General features: G+C 40.9%; 1 protein-coding gene across 5 annotated transcripts in view; it reads left to right on the top strand.

Annotated features, from left to right (window-relative positions):
* The window catches only part of DDX25 (DEAD-box helicase 25), a 155946-nt gene that overhangs the window by 112699 nt on the left and 30040 nt on the right, over positions 1–13207 (top strand). For all 5 annotated transcript variants that reach the window (XM_075604354.1, XM_075604353.1, XM_075604356.1 and 2 more), the window contains 2 exons: positions 6607–6784; positions 8301–8538. In XM_075604354.1, the coding sequence (XP_075460469.1) occupies positions 6607–6784; positions 8301–8538 (416 nt within the window). The remainder of the gene's footprint in view (positions 1–6606; positions 6785–8300; positions 8539–13207) is intronic.

The following is a 13207-nucleotide window of genomic DNA, read 5'->3' as shown; positions in this document are numbered from 1 at the left end:
TTATCTCATGGTTGCCTTGTGTAAAACGTAGCCCTAAAATGTAAGCAGCAACAATTCCACTAGTCTTATTAACCTGTCCTAGCGTGTCTGCCAGTGATGAAATAGTAACCTTCCCGTGGGTTTTCTAATACACATTGCTGATGACTGAATCCCAGTCTCCTTCTTAAGCTAATGTGATTGACAAACCTGCCGGGAGAAAAGCATTTACTAAAGCAAGTTTTTGTTGTGGTGTTGGTGTCGGATAAACTCCATCTAAAGAATGTGTTCTTTCATTAAGCCACAATGCAATGTCTTTTGGATTAGTAGGTAATTGACCAATTGTTGCTTTAATATTGGCCATAGGGATACAGATTTGTACCCGAGCTGGCACGTCAATTAACGCTTGAGCTCCTCTTGTTGCTAAGAAGATATTAATAATTTCTCTTAGCAGTGTGATTTCTGCAATAGCATTAGCACGTTCTGTCAGAACATCCCGTGCAGCTTGTGTTAACTCAGGTGATGTAACTGGTGTAAATAAGTGTGTGCGATTCTCCCCATATTTCGCACCAGAATTAATAGGACCATGTCTGTCCACGCCTGTAGCAATCACAGGCTGTTGCCCCAAAATGACAGTCGCTGCATTATATGTCAAATTGATGATTGTATGTGTCAACGGGTTATATGCCTGTTGTATGTATTGATATGTGACTGGATCAGCTGTGGTGTCTATTGTTAGATAGGAGTACAGTATCTATCACCAGGTCCCCACGGGCCAAATTGAATTTCAAATGCCAGAGTTTCACCATCAATCAGATCTCTGATACTGAGTTCTCATTAAAACATTTAGGTCTGCAGCTCATGCAAAATCCATAACAGCCATGATATACGATTGAAATTTGTACCTTCTCTATTATAAAGAGGAAATAGTATACATGTGTACTTTAAAGATTAAATGGGTAACATAAGATTTATGACTTATTTATACAACTCATGAGTAATTAACCACGTTGGGCGCCATAATCTGGGCTCGATGCCAAACCTTCTTCTCCCAAGTAATGCCTCGTGATAAGTTATATCCTGCACTAAGCAGAAACACAAATCATGATGTTTCACTTGTAGACTCTCGGATTCACACCCTAAGTGGGGTATTGTGAGATTATTATAAAGAAAGGTCACTCAGTTTGTATAAGATAAGGTTTGTTGTTTATTGTATCACAACAAAAAATAACCAGTAATATCACAAGCAAAATTGCAAAGATAATAAGCTAGCTTTGAAAGCTAACAGCTAACAGTAAGCTAACAATCCATTTCTAACTATGCAGAGATTATTTAGTTAATATGCCTGTCATACTCACGAACCCAAAGATATTACGATAGGTCACGCCAGTCTCAGCTAGGTCTCGTCTCAGTGTGGTTTCCCACTTCGGTTCTAATCAATAATCTGTCACCCTGACTTATATTGTGTCTTTTGTTTACTGCGTACGTGATGGACGTGTAATATGTGACAATCTTCTGTGGCTACTGACGTGTGTTTACCAGCATTTACAGTTTGACCACAGCGCGACCACAGCGTGTTTACGTGAGCTACTTCCTCTTTTATGCGTATGTACCTGTGTACAAATATCCTGTCCACTTCTTAGCAAAAACAACCCTTATTTCTAAGACAAGAAAAAAAGCTAAGATTTTGACAATATGCTCTAAACTGTACTAAGCCATATAATGATACTATATGTACTCTATATGTACCTGTGACCTGTATTAATTATGCTATATATGTCCTAAGCTACCTGTAATCCATAAGTCAGGAGAGACATTACAATTAGAATGCTCGCATGAGAGTGTTTCACCCAGGAGACCAGGTGATGTTATTGTTACCCAGTTGCGAGAGTAAACTCCTGGCCAAATGGCAGGGCCCATTCGAAGTACTCCGCCGTACGGGTGATGTGGATTACGAGATCGCTCAACCAGGGTCTAGGAAGGGTAAACAAATTTACCATGTGAACTTGCTGAAACCCTGGAAGATGCAGCGGTCTCTATTCATCCACCCGGTGGAGGAGGAAACGGACTTGGGTCCTCAGCCTCCACGGGAGAACATTGTGAGTGACGATAAAATCCCTATGGGTAAACAGTTGTCCTCTGAACAAAAAGGGGACTTGTTAGCAATAATTACACAATTCCATGATGTTTTTTCTGACTTACCAGGACAAACTAACTTAATTTCCCATTCAATCGAGACAGCACCTGGGGTAAAAGTACTTTCCCGTCCTTATAGGTTGCCTGAAAGTCGTAGGGCTCTGGTAGAGAAGGAGGTACAAGAAATGTTACACTTAGGAGTGATTGAGGAATCATGCAGTGAGTGGTGGTCCACTAATTATGGTCCCTAAACCCGATGGGAAGGTAAGATTTTGTGTGGACCTCCGAAAGGTCAATGCTTTATCCAAGTTTGACGCATATCCGATGCCAAGGGTGGACGAATTAATTGACGCCCTTGGTAACGCGGAATATATATCCACGCTGGACTTGACAAAAGGATACTGTCAAATACCCTTAGAGGAAAAGTCCAAATGCAAAACAGCCTTTGCCACTCCCATGGGTTTATACCAGTTCGTGACAATGCCATTTGGACTGCATGGATCCCCAGCCACATTTCAGAGACTCATGGATAAGGTACTGAGGCCCCATAGGAATTATGCCGCAGCCTACCTAGATGACATTGTCATTTATAGTAAACACTGGCGGGCCCATCTAAATAGGCTGAAAGCGGTCCTTAAATCTCTAATAGAGGCAGGGCTCACAGCCAACCCTAAGAAATGTGCCTTGGGTAAGGCGGAAACTAAATACTTAGGGTATGCAGTGGGAGGGGAAAAAGTAAGGCCACTAGCCGACAAGGTAGTTGCCCTGAAAGAAGTTCCGACCCCCCAAACAAAAACGCAGGTACGCTCTCTGCTGGGTTTAGCAGGGTACTACCGGCGGTTCATCCCCAACTATTCGGAAGTGGCAGCCCCTTTAACGGACCTCACAAAAAAGTGTGCCCCTACACAAGTGGTATGGTCAAGGGATTGTCAGAGAGCCTTTGAGGACATAAAAAGGTGTCTATCAGAGGGTCCCATCCTTAGAAGCCCGGACTTCAATAGCCCTTTTATAGTGCAAACAGATGCATCAGAGATAGAGCTAGGGGCAGTGTTGTCACAACAGTTTGAGGGAGTTGAACACCCTATCATTTTCCTGAGTAGGAAATTGTTCCCAAGGGAAAAAACTACTCAGTGATTGAGAAAGAGTGCCTCGCAGTAAAGTGGGCAATCGAGGCTTTGAGGCATTATCTGGCAGGAGTCCATTTTACTTTGGTGACGGATCATGCTCCACTGAAGTGGTTAAATAGTATGAAGGATTCCAATGCTAGGTTGACTAGGTGGTATATGGCTCTCCAACCCTTCTCATTTGGGATTCAGCACAGGCCGGGAATAGAGAACGCAAATGCTGATTTCTTTTCTAGAGAATGGGTGGATGGTCGGGCTTCAGCCATGCGTAGCCCCAGCCACACACTAACAGGGGAGGAATGTGACAGTGTAAATAAAAGTCACCAGCTATATGCCTGGAAAACCTATGTCTAGTCTGCAGTGCAGCACTGACTAGGTTAACTTCAGCTGGGAACCTCAGGACAATTAGTTGGATCCCAGCTGCCTAATCAAGGTGTGTTAAAAACCCAGGCTGTAGACACATGGTGCTGGCTGTTGAGGAGAGAGAAGTAAGCTACTGAAAAGATTACTGAAATAAGGTCTGTTATCAAAGTACATGAATTATGAACTGTCTGTCTCCTGCATAGAAAAGGGTAGCTGCCTGATTTTAACACTGTCTGCTAAAGAGAAACTGTTTTGTTTTGTCTGCTGAAGAAAAAGCCATTTTTCTTTTTGTTTGCTGATGAAAAGCTATTTTTGTTTTGTGTGCTGTATATCTTTTAAGGCTAAATAAATAAGCCTTGTCAAGAAACCCGCGTGTGTAGTTGCATGTACCCTGCAACAGTGTCCTTACCCTTGAATCCCTTATTACAGGAAGTTACTAAGTATCCATACTAACGAGAGACCAAAAAGATCTCGCCAATAGAGACCTTGTCACTGTAATTCTCCTATATGCGTACTGGGCTTTAAATTGGGTGCTGCATGCACATATAACCAGATGACCCATATAGGCTTATTATCTTGTCACTCCACTAATTGGATGCTACAGTGATTTACCATTCAACTAGCCACCTAGCACAAGGCTGCTACAATTGCTGAAAACATTTGATCAATTAGACTGGTTTGCGGGTTACTACTGTAAGTTGCAGTCTGCTACATTAGATCCCAACATCTGATTACAGACTTGTTTATAATATAGGTAATCAATGGACTGCTGTCTATATACTATATAGTGGCTAATTACCTTGCCACTAATTGGTTGCTAATTAAATTATAGAATAATGCAATGTCCTAACACCAGGTTGCTACATTTGCTGCAACCAATTAACTATTTATAGATTTGTTTGCAGGCCACTAAGTAGCAATCACAGCAACGAATACCACGTCTGTACTTAGTTGTTAGCATACAGAGACTTCCTACTTAATCAGCTCAGACACTCCTTATGGGAACCGGGTAACAACCTCTCAAGCTGATCACAAATTTCAGTAATTATCGGTTAGCAACCACGAATTACAGAGGCGACACGTTTAAATTGAGCAGGGCTAGTACCGCAAGCCGGGACATGCCCCGGCTTGCAAGCCCCACTCCCTCGGCGCGGTCACGCGTCATCGGGTGCCTGCGCCCCCTGCACGCGCGTCCAGGGCTCCCCGGCGGCAGGGGGTTCCGGCGGACCCGGCGAGCGGGGTTAGAAAGCCCCGATCGGAGGGCGCTCCTCCGCGGCTTCGGCGCGCGCCCGGCACCCTCCGGCGCGCGCCAGGTTACTGCTGCGGCCGAGACCGGGCAAATGCTCGAATAAACTCGGCCGCAGCAGTAGGGTGCTGCAATTTCCACAAACAATAGATCGAGTTGGCATCTGCTATACAAACGCATCACGGTTTGACTTACCTGTTACTCACTAGCATTTTTACTGTGTTCGCTATATAATTACCCCCCTTGGTTTTATTGTGTAATATACTAATATTGCTTCGTTAATTTTACAATGATTCACCTTCAGCTGTTTGGGGCATTTGCTTCTCGAGAATTAATCATAATCGTACTTTATACCCAAGCTCTATCCAGCAGTTTTAGGCCTCGGCCATGTTGCTTGCTGGCGGAAGCGCGCTGCCGCTCAGCACTGAGACCCTACAGCCGCAATTAGAGCGGCTTTAGTAGGGGCTCACCTGCGCCATTCCGCGCGCTTGCGGAAGCGCAGGTCTTAGGGGAATTTAAAATTCCCCCGCTTGCCAGCGCGACAGGCCGGTCACGTGAGCGGTTCGCCCAATGAGGGCGAACCAGCTCCGTGACGTGCCCGCCCCCGGTCCGCCCCCTTACGGCAAGCATGACAAGCAACCGCAAGGCCAGGGAAAGCACCCGCTTTCCCTGCGCCTCAGCACGTAGCGGTAAGCATGTCCGAGGCCTTATCCTATACCAGCATACAGCTGTTCAATTATGGACTTTTCTATCACTACTTGGCAGACTGTCATTACATATGCGGTCTGAGTGCATTCAATTTTTGAGCTCCACAGTGCATCACCCTCTCTCTGGAGGCTCTGAGACATTTGACCTTTCTTTTCATTCTCCCCTAATACACTCACCCTTTAATAACTTTTAGGAGTGTGGAGATCCCCTTTGTTGCTGTTAATAAATATGGTTTCAGGTTCTGTTGACAGAGTAATTAATTACCCTGTACTTAACCTAAATCCCTCCAGTCCTTACCGCATGTCTTCCCAATGGTATGTGCAGTTCTCCCTACTTTCCCATCTTGCCTAGGTACTTCTTTCCTCTTTATCTCTCCAGCACAAACATCCTGGTGCCTTGTTATGGGGCAGCAGCTGCATTGGCTTCCTTTTTTGTATTCAGAGTAATTAGGACCAATATGGATACAGCTTCTGTATACTTGGAGGGATGGTATAGTCAAGTAAATGGTTACCAACAAAGTGCACTCAAAATTGCTGGAGACATAAAAAGGTCAATTTAATTATTGGTGATTAAATCCTAGATCAAAACTATATTCTGAATCTAAATGTGACAATACAAAAAACAATTGTATATTTTATACAAATGAATAAAGTAATCCACCCACATTTTGAAAAAGATGGTGAAATTTGTTTATACACTGTGACTTTATTTTTATTGTTTCTTTTTCGTAAAGAAAGTCTATAAAGGCAGCTTTTTCAAAATAGTCTCCGTCTCACTGCAGTAGGGAAAAAAAGCAAATATAAAAAAACCAAGGTGCAGTATTTATTGTAATCAAAAACAGTTAAGATCTATTCTTTTGATAAGGACAATTACTTAATTTATACTGTATTTTATGACCCCCAAAGCACCAGTCTGGTGGATTTTGTATCTTGTATTCAGATACCTGTTTTTCATTTGACTGTGGACATCTCAGGGTGGTGATTTGTGGGGGTGGAAAGTAAATGTAAACTAATGGTAGGCATGGCCAAATTATTTTTGTTCTTTCTCACTCAGCAATGAAAAATAGCATATTAGAAGCACAAATTATAATTGGTACTCCAGGTACAGTTATGGACTGGTGCTTCAAACTGATGGTGATAGACGTCGCAAAGATTTGCGTCTTTGTGTTGGATGAGGCTGATGTCATGATTGATGTACAGGGGCACTCTGACCACAGTATCCGTGTTAAGAGGTAAGTACCAATTTGTCCTATCACAGCAAAGTACTCTTTAAATAGGTCCTCACTTATTGTCTTGTTTATGGGGTTGAAAATGGTGGATGTGGATTTTCCATCCCCCTCCCTCCTGCCATCTATTTTATTTTTATTTTTTATTATGATCTTTTTTGTAAAGTATGTACAATTTGATTTGACTTCCCCCTACCCTTCCCCCCCCCCCCCCTCTTTGCTAAGGGTGAAAAAACCATGACTGGCAAACATTCCCCCATTCAGATACCTAGGAGAAAAGTTATTTGTGTAAAAATTGGATATACCAATATTTGCTTTAAATATGGTGAATTAGTTTAAGGAAGGCCATTCGTTTTGGTTATTCTTTTCAATAGGTTATTTAAAAAAAAGGGGGGGGGGGTTAAAACAGCCTCCCCACTCCTTTAGCTACGGATTGGATGTTTATATCATATCTGTGTCATTCTCCAGGGAGACGTTTATTACTGTGATACACATTATGGGGTCAGGCATTCATAGCTGACCCGCACTTTATACCATAGGTCCCCCACATTTAGGAGACAATTATTGACATTGGAATATTTATGCTCAAGCGAGTGGATTTAAAACGGTTCTTCCAAGAATTGTCTTACTATTCAAGATATTTATACATAATACATTGATTCTCCACAGCTGAGCATCGATTTTTGGAACCCTATGTCCTACTATTTGTGCTGACCTTATTGGTAGGAGAAGACTCTATTTCCCTTTTGAAGTAGAACATTTTAATTTTGAATTCATGTGATGTAATACAATGTCATTGTGTTGTCTGCGGCTTCCTATTGGTTGGCTGTTTTGAATGCCTTGAGGAAATGCTGTTTGCTAAATCAGGTCAGTACAGTATGTATCTAGGGAGATAAAGTGTGGTTTGGCTGCTACTTGAATGGCTCTAGTCGGCAATCCTGTCAGTCAGTGTACGAACTGGTGCCTGGTGTCAAATAGTTGATTCTAAATGGTGAAATAAAATGTAATTTATGTTTTGCATATATTTACTATTGACCCCGCATTTATTTCTGCTTTATTGTATTTATGTATGTCAGTGTAGTAAGGAACTCCGAATACGTTAAAAACAAGCTGACAGTTACCAATTTGCACAACATAAAAAATGTAAATCCACACTTGGATTTGTCACAACGGGGTCCAAAACGTTGATCACTTAAATAAACTCATGGTTAAGAAAGCTCCCAAGTGTACTGGATTTCTCTTTTGTTTGTTTTTTTGGATAGAGATATATCCATATTTGGGGTACAAATGTAGTGTGTGACATTGTTGTAACACAACATATCTCGTTATGATGCAGAATATCCATTTCCATTGAATTTAGCTGTAGTGTTTGTGCAAAAAATCAGTTTATTCCACCATAAGTAACCAGAGGGGGCAATGAAGCCTGTTCCATATGTATATGGTGTTTTTATAAATAACATTTTAGAAACAAGCAGTCAAGTCTGGTACTAACTTAGCATTATTTACTATTACATTTTCACAGAGCAATTCCAGAAAGTTGCCAGATGCTGCTATTTTCTGCTACGTTTGAAGATTCTGTCTGGTGCTTTGCCGAGAAAATTATACCAGCTCCCAACGTCATAAGACTTAGGAAAGAAGAATTGACCCTTGATAATATACAGCAATTTTATGATCCCTGCGAAAACAAGGAGCAAAAATACTGGGCACTGTGTAACATCTATGGGACAATTACAATTGCCCAAGCGATCATCTTCTGCCAGGTACTTAATAAAGCATGTGCATCAGTGCATGTTATCATCGTCTTACAGGTTGCAATTCTCTATCAGGCTTTATGGGTAGATCTTAAAGTTTGAGCCTAACCATAAAACCCAAGCTATAATATTTGACCATGTGATTGAAGCTTCAATAAATTACAAGCCTATCTTGGCATTTGAATAAATGGCAGTGTTAAAAAGCAATCTGTAATTTGCTCAAGAAACCAAGCCTTGTCTAACATAAATTAAATTATGCTAATGTTATCATGTCCTAAAATCATAGTTGTCAAATGGCCCAAGGTCCTTCGTACTGCCTTCTTTCATTTGTCATGTCACATAATAGGAGGGACGGTGAAGGGGTACCCAGACCAGTAAATAAAGGTATTATGCCCGGCTGGGTGCCCCTGAGTCATATTGTAAATGGGAAGTGCAGCCCACTGCTGACTGCAAGCCGGGAAAAGGGGTTAGAATTGTCTGTGTGTGTCCTGCTAGGAATAAGGGGACCATACGTATTGTACTAAGCTACATTGTATGCGTGCAGTCACCGTTCTGGATTCTGTTCCGAGTATCGCAACCATGATTACCACATAGTTATACTAAGTTACATTGTATGAGTGCGGTCACTGTTACGGATTAGTTCCGAGTATTGCACAATGTTTCACTGCCAAACCGCAAAGCGATAAAAGGGTTTTAAACTCCAGCCGCTTTTTCACACAGCGCAGACGCAGGGAGCTAACTTAGGTTAGGAGAATGCTAGCGCTATGAAATTGGGTGTGAATGCTGCTGGGGTCCCAACAGTAAAACAGTTATGTTTTCCTTGTTATTAACTTTTATAAAAAGTAGTGAATGAAAGTCCCTCTCTTTTGGTGTATTAAAATTATAAGAGCAAGGAAATTTACATTCAAGCAGGCGGAGCAGCGGAAACACTTGGTTCACAAGTACAGTGATTCCAAGAGATAGGACCAGCCATTCCGGCCAGTAGGTCATGCATAACTTAAGTCAGAAAGTTCCCAGCAGAAAAGGAGACTGCGCTCGTCTGTTCTCTCCTGGATATCTCTGTTTATCCACCTCTCCCCCGCAGCTCCCAAATCCTCCGGCGATCACCCGGGACAACAGTCAGAAATACAATAAAGTTGGAGCGCAGAGAGAAAAGGGTGGTGTTAGACAAAATCACTTTAATGGGTAAAATAACATTTAAAACTTACAATTAGTAAAGCTGCATCGCCCATGGGGTTCCCAAGCCTGTCCTCACTAACACTGCCTCCCTCGGCAGTGTCCTAATGCGAGTCGCTGCCCTGCTACAACCCGGAAGTAGAAGTCCAATACAGGGCTCTCTCGCGAGATCACTACTCAGGAAGTGCTGGCTCTGGCTGGATAATAGAAATGAACCCCCGATAGGCTATAGATACCACTCTCCAAGATCGAGTGTGTACCCTATATTCTATGCAACCCCTCAACGCGTTTCGCGCGATCTTGCGCTTCGTCAGGAGGTAGTATACATCTCAGGGGGCTGCCTTATATAGGCCACCACTCCCCTAATCATGCTAAATCTCATACACTTGTGCATACTTGTTACAATGAATAATTAATGATCCTGTGATTAGACAAAGTGGAGATACCAATTCTGTAGAAATCAATTTTCTGGACCTTAATCTAAAAGCTGTAGGCAACCGTATAGTTACCAAAACTTTTTTTAAGAAGGTGGATGCTAACTCTTATCTAGACTTTAGTAGCAATCACTCTGTAAATTGGCTCAATAATATACCATATGGGCAATTTTTGCGGGTGAAACGAAATTGTTCAGAACCTAAGGATTTCAATGAACAATCTAACATTTTAAGACAGCGCTTTATAGAGAAAGGTTATGATAAAGATCTAATACAGAAATCCTTTATCAAAAGTGAAAATAGACCCAGAAACACACTACTAGCACCACAAAGAAAAGTGAGATCCGATAGTAATGACACAACACCTATGTTTATAACAGACTTTTGTAAACAGGAATCCAAAATTAGACACTTGGTGAACAAACATTGGGAGGTGTTAAAAATGGATCCCATTCTAGGCAAAAAACTTAAGGACAAACCAAAGGTTATTTTTAGGAAGGCACAAAATTTAAAAAATATTTTGGCCCCTAGTTTTTTAAAGGGATCTAAAGTTTTAAAGCAAACACACTTTTTGACGAAACCTTTGGGTAATTTCAAATGTGGGAAATGTGTAATGTGCCCATACATGTCCACTGATAAGGTCTTTGTGAATCAACAAACAGGGTCAGAATATAAAATTAAAGATTTTATTACATGTCAAACAAATTTTATAGTGTACATTATTACATGTCCATGCAATAAATGTTACGTTGGGAAAACTATAAGACCACTAAAAGTGCGAATTGGCGAACATGTGAACGGTATTAGAAACGCCAAACGCAATGTGGAACATGGCAAAAAAGTACACAATCTGTCCCTACATTTCTTACATTACCACAATGGGTTACCTGAAGGTCTAAGGTTTAGAGGTTTAGAGATAGTCCAAAAAGACATTAGAAAAGGGAATAGAGATTTAAAGTTACTCCAACGCGAACAATTTTGGATATACACACTCAAAAGTAAAATGCCTGATGGTCTGAATGATATGATAGAGTTAAATCCCTTCCTGAGATAGCTATATGGACACTAATTTTATAACAAGTAAAATAATGGTTTTTAAATTGAACAGTTTTTTAAAATTCTAGTTGGTACTTTTTAATTAATTTTTAAATAGGTGAAAGAGAATAAAGATATTTTATATATAAACTGTAATATAAAACATGTTTAGTGATCTATAACTAGATCAAGTTTTATTAGAGTAGGCAATTCCAACATGCTGATTAGCAGGTGAATGATCTAAGGATCTATGTACAAGTTAGGGAGTATTTTAGGGAACATTTACAGTAATTTGAAAGTAAATTTTAGGGGAAAAGTTTTAAATCGAATGTAAAAGATAATATTGATTTGTTGTTATGTATGTCATGTTGAGAGTATTTGTCTAATCACAGGATCATTAATTATTCATTGTAACAAGTATGCACAAGTGTATGAGATTTAGCATGATTAGGGGAGTGGTGGCCTATATAAGGCAGCCCCCTGAGATGTATACTACCTCCTGACGAAGCGCAAGATCGCGCGAAACGCGTTGAGGGGTTGCATAGAATATAGGGTACACACTCGATCTTGGAGAGTGGTATCTATAGCCTATCGGGGGTTCATTTCTATTATCCAGCCAGAGCCAGCACTTCCTGAGTAGTGATCTCGCGAGAGAGCCCTGTATTGGACTTCTACTTCCGGGTTGTAGCAGGGCAGCGACTCGCATTAGGACACTGCCGAGGGAGGCAGTGTTAGTGAGGACAGGCTTGGGAACCCCATGGGCGATGCAGCTTTACTAATTGTAAGTTTTAAATGTTATTTTACCCATTAAAGTGATTTTGTCTAACACCACCCTTTTCTCTCTGCGCTCCAACTTTATTGTATTTCTGACTGTTGTCCCGGGTGATCGCCGGAGGATTTGGGAGCTGCGGGGGAGAGGTGGATAAACAGAGATATCCAGGAGAGAACAGACGAGCGCAGTCTCCTTTTCTGCTGGGAACTTTGGTACTTTTTTGATCTTTATCGAGACATTGCAGCTGTCTGTTGTGCTTCAGGACTATCTGTTCAAAGACATTGTTCACATATCTTAAATGCCTTAGTATCCATAGAGGTGACTAACGGCTATAGAAGTGGGTTCTTCATATAGAACTAATTAAGTATTTGCTTTTGGATGATGCTGTGACCTGTTTCATGTATATGTGTGTTTTTTATAATTTATGTGTAGAAATTATATGGTATAAGTAGATACAACTTGCTGGTTAGTAGAAATTAGGCAATCTGTACTTTTTAGGCAATCTGTAGTTTTTTATCAATCACTAGGGAACAAACACAGATAAACCAGGATAACTTTTAGTAGTAAGATATGGCTCGGGTGTTTGAAAATAGTATTGCTAGGAGAGAGCAAGCAGAGTCATTTTTTCAGGATAGCAAAAACACAGAGGTTATAAATGATACACAGGATGTCAATCAGCTATGCCTCCTATTAGAAAAATATATGGCCTTAGAGACAAAACTGTGGTGGGATAAATTCAGTTTAGAACTAGCAGTTAAAGTTCAGAGGATCCCTAGGGGATTAAGGTTGTTAAAACTTCCCACCTATGGCCGTGAAGATGCTTTGTTTCTTAACAAGTGGCATGAGATAATGGATGAATGCTCCTTTAAAATTATAGAATTACTTATTGATGAACGGGAGGTGGCTCTGGAAGAACTACACAATAAAATTACTAATATAAGAACAAATATAATTTCTATAATCCACCAGGAGGATTTGATTAAATTTGAGGAACAGCTAGAAAAAAGAATAGATGATTATGAGGCCAAACAAATGAGTAATAAGAAGACGAAATATATAAGGGATAAAATGGATTATGTAAATAACAAACAATACAATTGGGCCAAAAATACAAATCAAAATAAGGTAGGCAATCAAGAGGATCCGTATGAGGAATTCTTTGCCACAGCGTGTAATAATCATGAGCAGCTAGAGGTACAAAATATAGTCCCATCGCAAACGCTGATAGATATAGGGATTCCAGGGGAAAAGGGAGGTCCTA

This window comes from Ascaphus truei, chromosome 6 (assembly GCF_040206685.1).
Source record: "Ascaphus truei isolate aAscTru1 chromosome 6, aAscTru1.hap1, whole genome shotgun sequence".
NCBI classification, from domain to species: Eukaryota; Metazoa; Chordata; class Amphibia; order Anura; family Ascaphidae; genus Ascaphus; species Ascaphus truei.
The sequence above is the reverse complement of the archived record's forward strand: the minus strand, read 5'-3'. Positions and strand labels throughout refer to the sequence as shown.